The following is a 17359-nucleotide window of genomic DNA, read 5'->3' as shown; positions in this document are numbered from 1 at the left end:
CATACTAGAATCTTCATGCAGTGATACCTAGGATGAAGAATCATCCCTCTGGGGAGAACTGTTTATTGGGCTAATTGCTAAGCAGTATTTGAAAGAATGCTAGGTGGAAACAAGTAATTGGGGAAGAGTCTGTTTAGCATTTAACTTACCCTGGTGGACTTGACACAGTTCCAACAGTAGCCTTTGATTCATTGAACTTTAGTCCGAAAGAAAAGTTTGCTTTATCTAATATGTTAATCCCTGAAGCATGTTTATGGGCCATTTAAGTAACTACTCCATTCCATCACTAAAGCTAATGAATCTCTAGAGTGTGACCTTGCAGCTTTCATTTTAAAGAGCTCTTCACACTTAAGTTTGAGAACCACTAATACAGAAGATGTTTAAAGTGGTTAAGAACAAAACTAGCTGGACTGGAACAACATTTTCAGTATCCTTTAATTTGGGTTCCACAGAGAAAACACAATTTGCTAATGTGCATATAATAAAGCTAATATAACATCATCAGAGATTGCTCCAGAAATGTGTAATGGTAAGGCATTAAAGTGATTTTTTGAGAAAGTATAATATAGTTTCCTCATAATCTGGGAAGAAAAAAATGGGGGGGGAATCACTGTAGGAGGGCCAAGAGATCACAAATACAAGAGTTGAAATAATGAATCTTGCTCTAAACTGCAAATGTAGTCAACCTTGACTTTCCACAGTACAAATAAAGGTCATGGACTTTATACTATCTCAGCAGTTGTCACGAATTTTAGTTTTCTAAGATTGCATTGTGTGTAGTAGTCAGATTTAGGAAAAAAAGATATAGTATCTAAGGAATAACAGAATAATAACTGCAAGATCAAAATGATCTACCTTGAATTTTTGTGTCATTTATCGTTTCCCGAGGTGCTTTAAACTTTTATTTTATCCATGTAACAGCCCTGTGAGGAATGAAAGTACCAGCAAAACCGTTTTCGAAACTTTAAACACGGAACAGACGAAGAAAAAATTGAAGTTGACAGACTCAGAGAAATGACAGAAAAGGTGGTCACTGAGGAAGCGTAGCAAAGAGAGGGGCAAGCGCAAAAAGCTGAAGTCCGGAGGATGGTCAAAGGAGAACAGAACAGAGGCTAACCTGGCCGGGGGAAACGGTGTCAATGGACAAACAGGTGCAAAAAAGGCGAAGGACAGGAAATTTGGGATTAGGAAATTGAAATTTACTTATCTGTACCAGAGAGAATGGATGAGGTCAAAGATGAAGAGAAAAATGAAAAGTGGGGCGGCACTTAAAGCTGCATGGAAGTTTAGTGGGCTGATGTTATCCCTCAGGCCCACCACCATGGGGTTGGGCCCCAGGTTGAGGATAACACCGAGGGGAGTCGCTGAAGACGCGGGCCAAAAGACTGCGGAGCCGGGTGGGCGTTCACGCCGGACTAACAAAGACAGCCCGGGGCGCTTCTCCAGCCACGCAACCTGCGGGGTCCGAAGGGTTAACCGCGCGCGCTACTCCCGCGCGCATCCCGGCCCCCACTCCCGCGGTCGCTAGGAGACGCCGGAAGTGGGGGAGGGGCGGGCGGCGCGACCAAGGGTGGGAATCTTTTTCGGGCTCCCGGAGGCGGAGGGAGGCGAGCGCGCGTGCGCGCGCCGTGCCGGCCGTCGCCGCGGTGACCGTCCTCGGAGTCCGTCGGCTCGCGCCCCGCCCCCGTTCCTGCTGCCCCCTCCCCTGTCGCTGGCGGGGAGTGTTTCTCGCTCCTCCCGGTTGCTGCCGCCGTCGCCGCCGCTCCTCCTCTCCCAGTCTTGGGTTTCCCTGGCGCTACTGCCGCCACTGCCTCTGTGGTCTGTATGAGGAGGAGGAGGATGTGAAGATGGCGGAGCTGCAGATGCTGCTGGAGGAGGAAATCCCGGGGGGCCGCCGGGCCCTCTTCGACAGTTACACGAATCTGGAACGGGTGGCCGATTACTGCGAGAACAACTACATCCAGGTGCGACGCATCTCCCGGCCTGGGCGCGTCGGGCCTCGGGGTGGTGAGGGCTCGTGGGGGACCCCCGGCCGGGGGCCGCGCGCCTGGGGGCGTAGGGCGCGTGGGGTCGAGGCCGCGGCGGGGATACAGTCCAGCTGACCCCCATGTAGCGGGGGGAGGAGCATGGTGGGAGCTGGGGTTGGGGAATGGGTGAGAATTCTCCGGTTGGAGGAAATTGTAGCTTTAAAACATTTTAAAAAGCCATGAATCAGCCCTCGGTGCGGGTGTGGTGTGTGCGTGTGTGTGGTGTGGTGTGTGTGGGTGTGTGGTGTGTGGTGTGTGGTGTGTGTGTGTGTGTGTGTGTGTGTGTGTGGTGTCCCCCGCCTCCTCGCTTCTTCCCTCGGCCGCCTCCGCACTCGGTGCCAGTCAATTTTCGGGATGGCGGAGGAGGCGGAGAGTGGCATTTTCTATTTGACAGAATCTTGCTCCCCCATATGGCAAGGGTGTGGGGGGATTGATGGGTCACCCCCATCCCCCAAGCTCTGGAGGATTTTTAAGGGGTTATATTGCTGCAGAGTAAACTGTGTCAGCTTTCTATTCATTTGAATGCATCAAAAGATCGGTTTTTGTTTTTTTGCTTGTTTTTAGGTTCTAACTGGGGATACAGTATAAGAGTAAGCTGTCCCTTGTTGGAAGTTAATGCCATTTTTCTCCCTATAGAGAGTGAGAAGCTGCATGATAAGGAAATCTTCCGTCCCGCCACCTCCCTTCAGTCCCATTAGAATAGGTAATTTGTCTTTGGGGAAAAAATTGGGGATTATTTTTCAGAGAGAATTAGGAAATGATCCTCATGGTTTAGTTTTTCCTGTGATGATTGGTTTGGCACAGGGACTCAGTGGTAGCGCTGTATGTATGTGTATGGAGGCGGGGGATATTGGGTGAGATGAAATCCAGCTGCTTCTGGAAGAAGCAAAAGACTGTGGATTAAAAAAAAATTCCTCTTTAAAAATTATATGAAAGGATAGTTTAAAACGCACAGTTTGCAAAGTCAGTATCTTTTGTTTTCTTTATAGCTTATTCTGAATCACAGGTTCTACCTCCATTTTTTCCCTTCCCATTTATATTGTCTTGGGATGAAGGTGGAAATGGAAGAAATAAGTTAAATTGTTCCTTCACTATGGTCTTTTTTTCCTGTTCCCACCTCCATCGCTCCAGGCATCCTTCTTAACATCCGCTGTATTGGGAAGCATTCTCAAGTCTTGGTTTAAACCAAAAAAAATAGGTGTTAAAATTTACAGGTTCATAAATTTTTTAAGGACCACATGGTTGATCAAGGATAGTATTGTGAGATTTTGCTTGATTAGACATATCCTGAACTCTGTATTTTCTTGTAGGGAATATTTGTATTGGAGAATAAATCAGACATAACCCAAGGCTTTTCCCTCCAAAGAGGCAGTTGAAAGTATGGCTAGTAGGAAAAGAAAGAATGTGACTTGGGTCAAAGATTCATACAAAAAGTACAGTTGTCCATATTCATCAGGTGCTTTGCTGATACTGAGTGTGGTAGGAGAGATTCAAAGGTTAAAATGCTCAGTTTTTCACTAGATACATTTGAAAGTCTATAGCCTGGCACTGTGTCAAGTGTTGATTCATACCTAGTGTCCACAGAATCTCATAGTGTAGTTAGTAGGAGAGGCTGATCTGTGAGCAAATGAATACCATGTAGTGTGTCAGTTTATACTCGTAATGGGCTGCAGGTGGGAAGAAGGAAGAAGCTATGCTGTCCTCACTCTGGGAATTCACAGTCTCTAGGAGAGGCAAATTAAAAGGACTGAAGTTGTTATTACAATCCCCTGTGCAACATATTATGAGAAAGAGTTACAGGTCAGAAGAGAAATTGAGGGTGGAAAACTGATTGGGTTGCGGTTATCACCACTAAATTAAAAAATAAAAGAAAGAAACAGATTTCTCTCTCTTTGGAAGATAATTTTTATTGTAATTTGAAGGTATAGTTCCTCTTATATTACAGTTGTTACATAAAGGTAAAAGTACCTGAATTAATAAAGCTGAGAGAGTAAAGGGATCAACAACTGTCATCTTTTTATATATTTTATGCATTTATTCCAGTTTAAGAGAGAAGAATGTTACTGCCATCATTTGTCTTAGCAATGGGACTCAGAATTTAATGGGATGGTATTTTAAAATTCAAAGTATAAATACTGGTTAATAGAAATGGACTTGGGTTTTAAAATATCTTATTTCTTCAACTTAGCATCTAAAATAAACTTTACACTTTTACCTCTTAGATTATCATCTGTGTTAAGATCCAGTGGGGATATTGTTGGGGATCTCTCCCCAGATGACAACTCTTACATGATTTGTTTGTGGTAAAGTTGATAAATAGAAGATGGTGGTAGTGGATTTGTGCTGACCCAGCTGCTCATTTGCCTGGCTCTTCTTGGTGACCCGCAAACTGACCAGCAGGAGTTTCGATGCTGCCTGTGACCCTGCTATAGATGAAAGTCATTTGGTGGGATCGGTGATCAAATGGTCAATTTAGCCTTATTATAGCATCATGTCCTAACCATTAGCTCAAGTTAACTCACCCAACACTCATTTTATTTTGTGGAAATATAATTTTTGCCTGTAAAGCAGGAAAAAGGCAAATCTACTGATCATAAGTAACAAATGACAAGGTTCTTTGCTCAGTGTCCTTAAACAGCTGGTTTTATGCATTGGAATATAAAAAAATAAGGTAAATAAGAATATTCTAAATGTGGATTATATTTAGTGTGAAGATTGAGCAAAGGAAAGAAAATGGTGTGCTGTCCTTCTGAAAACAAACATACTGTGTTTAAATTATTTCTATCATGAAAATGTCCTTCAGAAATGTTATCTATTGGCATTAGGAGTGATCAGATATTACCTGTATTAACACACACACACAATCTACAGGTACAGCAGAGTTGTAAGTAGTAGTTTTCCAGGTTAATAATGCAGTTAACATTAGACATTTAAAAATCATCTTTAGTAAAAAGTTAGATGATTCTGTTTTATTTCAACCTCTAGAAAAAGTGATAGTCAAAATATTTTTTCTAAAATGTGATGATAAAAAGTGATAACTACAGTTTCCTGTTTCCCCCATTGCTTTTCTTTCCTGTAAAAAGGATTAAAGTTATTGTTAAGGACCTTTTGGAGATAAATGTAAGACCTGTGTTTTTTTTTTCTTCATTTATAAATATAAACATTGATTCCTAATCTAGGAAGTGTCCAGAAACTTTAAAACATTTTTGATTAACTTGGAATCTACATATTTACAAATGGAGAATTTTATAATAACATGGGTTGCTTTAATGCTTTGGTGGATGAAGTAAGATTATATTTGTTACTTTGCTAAAGTAAGTCTGAAAAGCCAACTTATTCATATTTATATTTTTCCTTTTCTTAGATAAAAGAAAGTTATTCCTTTTTGTGAGTGTTAATTCACATAGATACATAGTAAAATCCCGTTGTCCACTGTTTAGATTAAGAACAAAGTCATCCAGTAAAATGGCTTTGCTCAGAAGAACAGAAATTAAGAATTTACCTTAATGTTTTGATAAATGCTGGAGAGGGTGTAGAGAAGAGGGAACCCTCTTGCACTGCTGGTGGGAATGTAAATTGATACAGCCACTATGGAGAACAGTATGGAGGGTCCTTAAAAAACTAAAAGTAGAACTAGCATACGACCCAGCAGTCCCACTACTAGGCATATACCCTGAGAAAACCATAATTCAAAAAGAGTCATGTACCACAATGTTGACTGCAGCACTATTTACAATAGCCAGGCCATGGAAGCAACCTAAGTGTGCGTCAACAGATGAATGGATAAAGAAGGTGTGGCACATATATACAATGGAATATTACTCAGCCATAAAAAAAATGAAATTGAGTTATTTGTAGTGAGGTGGATGGACCTAGAGTCTGTCATACAGAGTGAAGTAAGTCAGAGAAAAACAAATACCGAATGCTAACACATAATATATGGAATCTGAAAAAAAAAAATAGGTTCTGAAGAACCTAGGGGCAGGACAGGAATAAAGACGCAGACGTAGAGAATGTACTTGAGGACATGGGGAGGGGGAAGGGTAAGCTGTGACAAAGTGAGAGAGTGGCATGGACACATATACACTACCAAATGTAAAACAGATAGCTAGTGGGAAGCAGCTGCATAGCACGGGGAGATCACCTCGGTTCTTTGACTATCTAGAGGGGTGGGATAGGGATGGTGGGAGGGAGATGCAAGAGGGAGGGGATATGGGGGTATATGTATACGTATAGCTGATTCACTTTGTTATACGGCAGAAACTAACACAACGTTGTAAAGCAATTATACTCCAATAAAGATGTTAAAAAAAAAAGAATTTACCTTAATGTTTTCTCTGAAATCTTTCTTTTGAATAATGGGAAAGATGTTGTTAATAGCTTTCCTTTTTTCTCATTATCAGCAAGGATACTCTCAGAATTCATTAAAAATTGCAGGAAGGGTTTATAAGGGCATAACAGAATCATGGCTTACTAGTCAGTTTCATTAAAAAGTAGTTACTAAAATGATATAAAGATTGCACATTCCTAATAAAAACCATTAAAATGCATGCTTATTGTTGAAAAACTATTAGAAAATACAAATAAATATTAAGGAACAAACTTAAAATTGCCTAATCATTTTGAATATACATCTGGTATTTATACTTTTAAATCTTTTTGACATGTACATCTACGTATCATATATTTTAAAAATATTATGTTCATGTTCTATATTACCTTTATACCTTGCTTTAAAAAGAGACTTTTAGTGGTGGTAATCTTTGCTTTTTATGATGGTCATAGAGTATACAGAAAGGAGGTTTGTATTTATGTGTTTAACTTCTGTTTGTTCTCACAAATAGAATAATGTTAAAAGTACCTAGAATGAAGAAGGAGAAAGTAGAAATTTGAGGACTGATGTTTGAATCCTTCCCTGTAACTTTTGTCTTTTACCTCCACAGAGAGGAGTGAACCATGCAAGTGAACATCAGGCTGAATTAGGGAGATTGAATTTCCATAGATGGAGGTGATTTAACACATCAGAATTTTTTTTTTAATTTTATTTTTTTTAATGCAGCAGGTTCTTATTAGTTATCTGTTTTATACATATTAGTGTATAAATGTCAATCCCAATCTCCCAGTTCATCCCACCCCCCACCCCCCCACTTTCCCCCCTGGGGTCCATATGTTTGTTCTCTACATCTGTGTCTCCATTTTTGCCTTGCAAACCGGTTCATTTGTACCATTTTTCTAGATTCCACATATATGCATTAATATATGATATTTATTTTTCCCTTTCTGACTTAACTTTACTTTGTATGACAGTCTCTAGGCCCATGCACATCTCTACAAATGACCCAATTTCGTTCCTTTTTATGGCTGAGTAATATTCCATTGTATATATGTACCACATCTTCTTTATCCATTCATCTGTTAATGGGCATTTAGGTTGCTTCCATGACCTGGCTATTGTAAATAGTGCTACAATGAACATTGGGGTGCATGTGTCTTTTTGAATTATGGTTTTCTCTGGGTATATACCCAGTAGTGGGATTGCTGGGTCGTATGGTAGTTCCATTTTTAGTTTTTTAAGGACCTTCCATACTGTTCTCCATAGTGGCTCTATAAATTTACATTCCCACCAACAGTGCAAGAGGATTCCCTTTTCTCCACACGCTCTCCAGCATTTGTTGTTCGTAGATTTTGTGATGATGGCCATTCTGACTGGTGTGAGGTGATACCTCTTTGTAGTTTTTTTTTTTTTTTTTTGCGGTACGCGGGTCTCTCACTGCTGTGGCCTCTCCCGTTGCGGAGCACAGGCTCCGGACGTGCAGGCTCAGCGGCCATGGCCCACGGGCCCAGCTGCTCCGCGGCACGCGGGATCCTCCCGGACTGGGGCACAAACCTGCGTCCCCTGTATCGGCAGGCGGACTCCCAGCCACTGCGCCACCAGGGAAGCCCCTCTTTGTAGTTTTGATTTACATTTCTCTAATAATTAGTGATGTTGAGCATCTTTTCATGTGCCTCTTGGCCACCTGTATGTCTTCTTTGGAGAACTGTCTGTTTAGGTCTTCTGCCCATATTTTGGTTAGGTTGTTTGTTTTTTTAATATTGAGCTGCATGAGCTGTTTATAATTTTTGGAGATTAATCCTTTGTCCATTGATTTGTTTGCAAATATTTTCCCCCATTCTGAGGGTTGTCTTTTCGTCTTCTTTATGGTTTCCTTTGCTGTGCAAAAGCTTTTAAGTTTCATCAGGTCCCATTTGTTTATTTTTGTTTTTATTTCCATTACTCTAGGAGGTGGGTCAAAAAGGATCTTGCTGTGATTTATGTCAAAGAGTCTTCTTCCTATATTTTCCTCTAAGAGTTTTATAGTGTCCGGTCTTACATTTAGATCTTTAATCCATTTTGAGTTTATTTTTGTGTATGGTGTTAGGGAGTGTTGTAATTTCATTCTTTTACACGTAACTGTCCAGTTTTCCCAGTACCACTTATTGAAGAGACTGTCTTTTCTCCATTGTGTATCCTTGCCTCCTTTGTCATAGATTAGTAGACCATAGGTGCGTGGGTATATCTCTGGGCTTTCTCTCCTGTTCTTTTGATCTATATTTCTGTTTTTATGCCACTACCATATTGTCTTGATTACTGTAGCTTTACAGTATAGTCTGAAGTCAGGGAGTCTGATTCCTCCAGCTCCGTTTCTTTCCCTCAAGATTGCTTTGGCTATCCAGGGTCTTTTGTGTCTCCATACCAATTTTAAGATTTCTTGTTCTAGTTCTGTAAAAAATGTCACTGGTAATTTGATAGGGATTTCACTGAATCTGTAAATTGCTTGGGGTAGTATAGTCATTTTCACAGTATTGATTCTTAAAATCCAAGAACATTGTATATCTCTCCATCTGTTTGTGTCATCTTTGATCCCTTTCATCAGTTTCTTATAGTTTTCTGCATACAGGTCCTTTGTCTCCTTAAGTAGGTTTGTTCCTAGGTATTTTATTCTTTTTGTTGCAGTGGTGAATGGGATTGTTTCCTTAATTTCTCTTCTGATCTTTTGTTGTTAGTGTATAGGAATGCAAGAGATTTCTGTGCATTAATTTTGTATCCTGCAACTTTACCAGATTCATTGATTAGCTCTAGTAGTTTTCTGGTGGCATCTTTAGGATTCTCTATGTATAGTATCATGTCATCTGCAAACAGTGACAGTTTTACTTCTTTTCCAGTTTATATTCCTTTTATTTCTTTTTCTTCTCTGATTGCCATGGCTAGGACTTCCAAAACTGTGTTGAATAATAGTGGTGAGAGTGGACATCCTTGTCTTGTTCCTGATCTTAGAGGAAATGCTTTCACTTTTTCACCATTGAGAATGATGTTTGCTGTGGGTTTGTTGTATATGGCCTTTATTCTGTTGAGGTAGTTTCCCTCTATGCCCACTTTCTGGAGAGTTTTTATCATAAATGGGTGTTGAATTCTGTCAAAAGCCTTATCTGCATCTATTGAGATGATCATATGGTTTTTCTTCTTCAGTTTGTTAATATGGTGTATCACATTCATTGATTTGCATCTATTGAAGAATCCTTGCATCCCTGGGATAAATCCCACTTGATCATGGTGTCTGATCCTTTTAATATGTTGTTGGATTCTGTTTGCTAGTATTTTCTTGAGGATTTTTGTATCTATATTCATCAGTGATATTGGTATGTAATTTTGTTTTTTTGTAGTATCTTTGTCTGCTTTTGGTATCAAGGTGATGGTGGCCTTCTACAATGAGTTTGGGAGTGTTCCTTCCTCTGCAGTTTCTTGCAAGAGTTTGAGAAGGATGGGTATTAGCTCTTCTCTAAATGTTTGATAGAATTTACCTGAGAAGCCATCTCGTCCTGGACTTTTGTTTGTTGGGAGATTTTTTTTTTTTTTTTTTTGCGTTACGCCGGCCTCTCACTCATGCGGCCTCTCCCGCTGCGGAGCACAGGCTCCGGACGCGCAGGCTCAGTGGCTGTGGCTCATGGGCCCAGCCGCTCCATGGCATGTGGTATCTTCCCGGACCGGGGCACGAACCCACGTCCCCTGCATCGGCAGGCAGACTCTCAACCACTGCGCCACCAGGGAAGCCCTGTTGGGAGATTTTTAATCACAGTTTCAATTTCATTACTTGTGATTGGTCTGTTTATATTTTCTATTTCTTCCTGGTTCAGTCTTGGAAGGTTATACCTTTCCAAGAATTTGTCCTTTTTTTCCAGGTTGTCCATTTTATTGGCATAGAGTTGCTTGTAGTAGTCTCTTAGGATGCTTTGTATTATTGCGGTGTCTGTGGTAACTTCTCCTTTTTCATTTCTAATTTTATTGATTTGAGACCTCTGCCTCTTTTTCTTGATGAGTCTGGCTAAAGGTTTGTCAGTTTTGTTTATCTTCTCAAAGAACCAGCTTTTAGTTTTATTGATCTTTGCTATTGTTTTCTTTGTTTCTATTTCATTTATGTCTGCTCTGATCTTTATGATATCTTTCCTTCTACTAACTTTGGTTTTTGTTTGTTCTTCTTTCTCTGGTTCCTTTAGGTGTAAGGTTAGATTGTTTTTATGAGATTTTTCTTGTTTCTTGAGGTAGGGTTGTATTGCTATAAACTTCCCTCTTAGAACTGCTTTTGCAGTATCCCATAGGTTTTTTTGTTGGTTTTTGTTTTTATAAGTTTATTCATTTGTTTTTATTTTTAGCTGTGTTGGGTCTTTGTTGCTGTGTGCAGGCTTTCTCTAGTTGCAGCAAGCGGGGTCTACTCTTCGTTGCGGTGTGCGGGCTTTTCATTGTCGTGGCTTCTCTCGTTGCAGAGCATGGGCTCTAGGCACACAGGCTTCAGTAGTTGTGGCGCGTGGGCTCTAGAGCACAGGCTCAGTAGTTGTGGCGCATGGGCTTAGTTGCTCTGTGGCATGTGGGATATTCCCGGGCCAGGGATCAAACTCATATAGCTCTGAAGCTGGTGGAACCGTTATAACTCATATAGTTCAGTATTTCCCAAACCAGAATTGTGTAATATGTAAAAATATTTGTTGTGAAGTAGTTACTGCATAATGTGCCCCTTTTGAACCTACAAAACACAATATCATTTCAAGTGTTCTGGGAAGTCTTGCAGTAAAGAAACCTGTTTAAGTTACCTACATGTAGTATTTCACAAAATGTATTAGTCCTCGAAACTGTTTTTGGATGCCCAGTAGCTATTAATAAGACCTACAGCACAGTCTGGGAAATGCTCTTGTAGTTAATTTTCTTTTTATAAACTCAGAAGCTTATGCCCATAGAGGTTAAACACTGTTTTGAAGTCATCCATCCCTGGGTTATAGCTTTTGGACTTTCATCTGAATTTGTATTCAAAAGTTTTAAGCAATTACAGTCCAAATGTTTAGCACTTCTTTGCTAGTCTTAAATTTGTCTGTTCCTGCTCTCTTCCCAGCCCCTGCTTCTCAAATGGCTGAAAACAGAAGTCTGTTTCTTGCTAATCGAAGGCTGCTTTGAATTTAGGCACCCTCTATGGCTGTGCTGTCTAGCACAGTAGCCATTTGTGGCCATGTAAATTTTTTGAATTGAGATATATTTCACATACTGTAAAATTCACCTATTTAAAGTGTACAGTTTAGTGGGTTTTTATTGTATTCACAAGATTGTGCAACCGTCACCACTATCTGATTCCAGAACATATTCATCACTCCAGAAAGAAGCGTGTACCCTTTATCTGTCATTTCCCCATCCCCCTCTCCCTCTGCCTCCTGGCAACCATTAATCTTTTTGTCTTTATGAATTTGCCTATTCTGGACACTTCATATAAATGGAATCATATGTGATTTTTTGTGTCTGCGTTCTATAATATAATGTTTTCAAGGTTCACTATATTGTAATATGTCAGTATATCATTTTGTCTTTTTTTAAAATAACAGTTTTATAGAGATATAATTCACATACCATTTAAGTACCCATTTAAAGTGTATAATTCAGGAGTTTTTAGTATCTTCACAGATATATGCAATCATAAGTACAGTTAATTTTTAAAACATTTTCATTACCTCAGAAAGAAACCCCATACCACTGAGTTACCACCTCTTATCCTCCCAGCTGCCTATATCTAGGCAACTACTAATATAGTTTTTTGGGGTTTTTTGTTTGTTCTGGACATTTCATAGAAATGGAATCATATGCTATGTGGCCTTTTATGTCTAGATTTTTTTCACTTAGCATGTTTTCAAGGTTCATCCACGTTGTATTATGTATCAGTGCTTCATGCCTTTTTATAGCTGAATGGCTGTACTACACTTTTTTTATCCATTCCTCAGTTGATGGATTTTTGAGTTGTTTCCACATTTTAGCTATTATGAATAATGCTACCAGAACATATATTAACATGTAACGTTATAAACATTCATGTATACGTTTTTATGTAGGCATATATTTTTTCTTTCTCTTGGGTATATACCTAAGAATGGAATTGTCAGGTCATGGCAACTATATTTAACTATTTGTGGAACTGTGAGATTGTTGTCCAAGCTGGTTATACCATTTTACATTCCCACTAGCATTGTACAAGAGTTCTAGTTTCTCCACATCCTCATCAATACTTGTTATTGACTGACTTTTTGCTTACAGCCGTCTTAGTGGGTGTGACGTGGCTTTTTTGTTGTTTTGATACGCATTTTCCTAACAACTAATGATGTTGAGTATCCTTTCATGTGTTTATTGACCATTGGTATATCTTCTTTGGAGAAATGTCTATTCAAATCCTTTGCACATTTAAAAATTGGATTGTTTGTCTTTTCATTTTCTAATTGTAAGAATTCTTCATATATTTTGGATACAGGTCCCTTATCAGATATTTGATTTGCAAATACAGTCACCCACCATCAACGGGTCCCGCATCTGTGGATTCAACGAACTGCAGATCAAATTGGTAGAACCCGAGGATACGGAATCCGAGGATGCATAACCCATGGATACTGAGGTTATATAAAATGGATATGCCATTTTATATAAAGCACTTGAGCAGTGGTGGATTTTGGTATCTGCAGGGAGTCTGGAACCAGTCCCCCAAAGATACTGAGGGATGACAGTATTGTCTTCCATCTGTGGGTTTTCTTTTCATTTTCTTGATGGTGTCCTTTGATGCACAAGTTTTTAATTTTAATGAAGTCCAACATATATATTTTTTCTTTTTCTCTGTGCTTTTGGTATTATATCTAAGAAACTATCCCCTAATCCAAGGTCACAAAGATTTACTCCTGTGTTTCCTCCTAGGAGTCATAGTTTTAACTCTTACATTTAGATCTTTGATCTGTTTTGAGTTAACTTTTGATATGTTGTGAGGTAGAGGGCCCATATTTATTCCTTTGCATGTGCATTTATTCATCTCAGCATTGATTGTTGAAAAGATTTTTCTTTCCCCATTGAATTATCTTGGCACCTTCCTTGAAAATGAATTTCCCGTAAAGATATTATTTTGTTTCTGGACTCTTAGTTCTAATCCATTTATCCATGCATATCCTTAGCCCAGTACCACAGTCTTGATTATTGTACTTTTGTAGTTTTGAAATTTTGATGTATGTGTCCTCCAACTTTGTCCTTTTTAAAAAAAAAAAATATATATATATATATATATATATATATATTTATTTATTTATTTTTTGGCTGTGTTGGGTATTAGTTGTGGCATGCAGGCTCTTTGTTGCAGCACGCGGGCTTTCTAGTTCTGGCACGCGGGCTCTCAAGTTGTGGTGCGCGGGCTCAGTAGTTGCGGTGCGCAGGCTTAGTTCCTCCACCAGGGATTGGACCTGCATTCCCTGCATTGGAAGGTGGATTCTTAACCACTGGACCACAAGGGAAGTCCCCCAACTTTGTTCTTTTTCAAGATTATTTCAGCTACTCTGCATCCCTTGAGTTTCCATATGAATTTTTGGATGCCTTGTTAATTTCTCCCAAAAAGGCTGCTGGGATTTTGACTGGGATTGTATTGAATCTGTAGATAAACTTGGGGAGCCATCTTAATTACATTAAGTCTTCTGATCAATGAACATGGGATGGCTTTCCACTTACTTAGTTCTTTAATTTATTTTAATAATGTTTTGTAGTTTTCAGTGTCTAAGTCTTATACTTCTAATTTTAAAATGATTTCTAAGTATTTTATTCTTTTGGATCCTATTGTAAATGGAGTTGATTTCTTAATTTCATTTTTGGATTGTTTATTACTATATATACAATTGACTTTGTATATTGACCTTATATGTTACTGAAATTTAAATTAATTGAAATTCAATTTAAATTTTACATTTCTACTACCTACCTTTCAAGTGCTCGATAGCCACATGTGCCTAGTGACTGCCATATTGAATTACACGGATTTGATTATTTCCAACGTTATAATTCCATTCAATGTCTACACCCTCACCCCCCCCCCAAAAAAAGAGTACCCCCTTTACTTCTGATTTCCCTCTGTCTGGAGACTCTTTCAACTTTTATGTTTTTTCTGATTTTTACCTCTACGTGTCCATGTTCATGTTGCTAATTTTAAAGTTTTAGATAATTCTGCTATGAGAAATGGTGACTTCACTTTCCTATACTTTTTCCCATCTTTTCAACATAACTTCTAGCACTTTGGATTTATTGTGTCCATTATATGTATGTAAATATTCACGGCTGAATCATACAGTGGACTGGTGATTTTATTTCCTTTCCTAAGCAAATTTTTTCTTTTCCTTGGGGCTAATAATTACCTCACTTCTTCGAAGGCTTAATTACTTATGTATCTATCTCTGTTTCATCTCTAAACTTTCCTCTGGATGTATAAATCTTATCTCAATATATTAAACCATATTAGTGATCTATCAGTTGTCAAAAACTGTGAAGGGTCTGAAATTTAACCCTGTTTTCGACCTAACAGGCTAGCTAGCCACAGTTTTATGGTTGCTGTGGCAGAAGACATGAGACTCCTGTGTCAGAGACATAAGACTTTATTACTCACAGCAATAACATTAGCCAGAGTATCATTATTCCTAAAACCCCTGACTTTCAGTGTGAAAATCCTTATTTTCACTTATTATTATTCCTAAATAATATTCCTAAAACTCCTGATCTTATTCCTAAAACCCCTGATCTCAGTGTGACATGAGGAAGGCCAGGTGATATCTGTACATGCAGTGGGTTGCATTATTGGGAGGAACCCTGAATTTAGGGAACCTGAATCTTTTATGTAGGTCAGTAAAAATACCTGCCCCTTGCTCCAGAGGGAGATACTCTTTATCTTCTAAGACTGTTTTCTGTACAAACATACTTGAAAAGATAGTGAAACAAAGGCCATCAGTGCCTCTGCTCACCTCAATGTACAAAATGCAGAAGAACCGCGGAGAATTGCCTCCCAATATCAGTTCTGTTTCCTCCCCCAGGAAGCATATTTCTTGGAGCCCTTGGCCCTTCTTCTCCAAAATGGATTATATGAATTATTAACCCAGCCGTCATCTCAGAAATTTTCTTTGCCATTGGTCTTTGATTTTCCTTTGCCTCTTTGATGTAGATTCTATTTTCTGGATTCCATGCTTCCTCCTTTCTTGCCTTTCTGTTTTGAGGATGTACATCCTCCAGTGCTTCCTGAGAAATGGTACATGGAAAGTTTAAAAAAAAAAAGTGTGCTGAAAATCTTATTCAACTTTCACTAGATTGATGGTTTGATTGGTAAGGAATTATAGGTTGGAAATAATTTTCTCTCAGATTGTAAAGACATTCTTCTATTTCTACATTTTTTATTAGCTTTTGGTGTTGCTTTTGAGAAGTCAGGTGCCATTTTGCTTCCTGATGTGTTTTTTTGTATATTTTTTTTTTCTCTCCCTGTCTGGAGGCTTGTAGGATCATTTATTCCTCATGATGATGTTTTTTGCTATTGGTCTTTCTCCATCAGTTGTACTAAGCATTTGTTGAGTACATTTAGTGGAGTCTTATATTCTTTAACTCTGAAAAATTGTGTGATGTTTCTGCTGTGTTTTCTTTTTTTGTGTTTTTATTAGTCAGATTTGGACCTCTTGGGTTGAGTTTCTAAAATTGTTTTCCCTTTTTTGTGGTTTTATATTCTTTTAAAATGTCTCTTTACTGTTTTTCACAGTGGCTGCACCAATTTACATTCCTCCTAATAGTGTACAAGGATTCCCTTTTCTCCACATCCTGGCCAACATTTGTTATTTGTAGTCTTTTTTTTTTTCTTTTTTTGGATGATAGCCATTCTGACAGATGTGAGGTGATATCTCATTGTGGTATTGATGTGCATTTCTGTGAATGATTAGTGATGTTGAGCATCTTTTCATGTGTCTGTTGACCATTTGTATATCTTCTTTGGAAAAATGTCTATTCAGGTCTTCCGCCCATTTTTAATTGGGTTTTTTCAATACTGAGTTGCATGAGCTGTTCATATATTTTGGATATTAACTCCTTATCAGTCATGTATTTGCAAATATTTTCTCCCATACTTGAAATGTGTTTAAAAAGGCAACTGAGTAAAGGAGAGCATCTTTAAGTAATAAGGAAAGTGTTTTAAAACTTTTGTCTGTTTTAAAACAAATTTGATGTCAAATTTACCAGACTTATTTTTTTCCTAACCTAAAATAGATACTATTATAAAACTTGTGATCTGTCACTTTTTAGATAAGCATGTATAGTTGAATCTAAAATGACCTACTTCCAAATTCCAGAAAAGAATCATGGTATTTTATAGCTGAAAATGACGTAATAGTCTAGACTTTCCAATGTAACAAGTAGTAACTGATTTCTTGAGAGTATAAGTGAGTTATTTATGACCTGGTAAGATAGTAGCAGAGCTAGAATAAGAACCCAAATGCCCTATCTTTTCTGTTATCCTCATCATTTTCTAGAAACCTCACTTTGGCTTTAGTGATAGGTTTTCCTGAAATAGCCAACCACAATCTCATCAAATAACTTTATTTTTTGAATCTCGAAAAGATTAGTCTGTGATCTTTTGTTTTATTTCTAAAGTAACCTTCTTTTTCTCTCCACTGATACTTTAGGGGTGGAGGTGAATATCAAGTTTATCTGCCTCAGTTGTTTCCAGTTAGCATATACATAGGTTGTCTAGGTAGATGACATAACAACTATTTTAAAGATGCCGTGTTACTGAGAGCTGAAGCCAGTATATATTAAGCTATTAAAAGTAACACTTTTAAGTGTTTTAGGATTCGTTGGCTTCAAGTGACAGAAACTCAATTTGAAAAAACTTTTTTTAACTTTTCCTCTTGGTGTTTAATACGAAAAGCAAAGCAAAAGGTCCATATTTTCCTTTTCAAGCATCAGTGAATATCAGCTTAGAATAATGTTCTTTTCCATA

The 17359-nt window shown here is 38.4% G+C and overlaps 1 protein-coding gene across 15 annotated transcripts in view; it reads left to right on the top strand.

Annotated features, from left to right (window-relative positions):
* The first annotated feature begins 1002 nt into the window (after positions 1-1002).
* The window catches only part of ABI2 (abl interactor 2), a 111933-nt gene continuing 95576 nt past the window's right edge, over positions 1003-17359 (top strand). For 5 of the 15 annotated variants that reach the window (XM_089915941.1, XM_089915945.1, XM_089915953.1 and 2 more), the window contains exon 1: positions 1023-1964. In XM_089915941.1, the coding sequence (XP_089772067.1) occupies positions 1848-1964 (117 nt within the window). In that variant the 5' untranslated portion in view covers positions 1023-1847. Of the gene's footprint in view, positions 1965-17359 lie in introns of all 15 variants that reach the window. The other 10 variants (XM_089915942.1, XM_089915951.1, XM_089915952.1 and 7 more) reach the window with 7 other exon arrangements.

Source organism: Delphinapterus leucas, chromosome 8, assembly GCF_059928025.1.
Source record: "Delphinapterus leucas isolate spDelLeu-1000000601 "Yukka" chromosome 8, BTC_Dleu_Yukka2, whole genome shotgun sequence".
NCBI classification, from domain to species: domain Eukaryota; kingdom Metazoa; phylum Chordata; class Mammalia; order Artiodactyla; family Monodontidae; genus Delphinapterus; species Delphinapterus leucas.
This window is presented reverse-complemented; position numbering and strand designations above follow the sequence as displayed.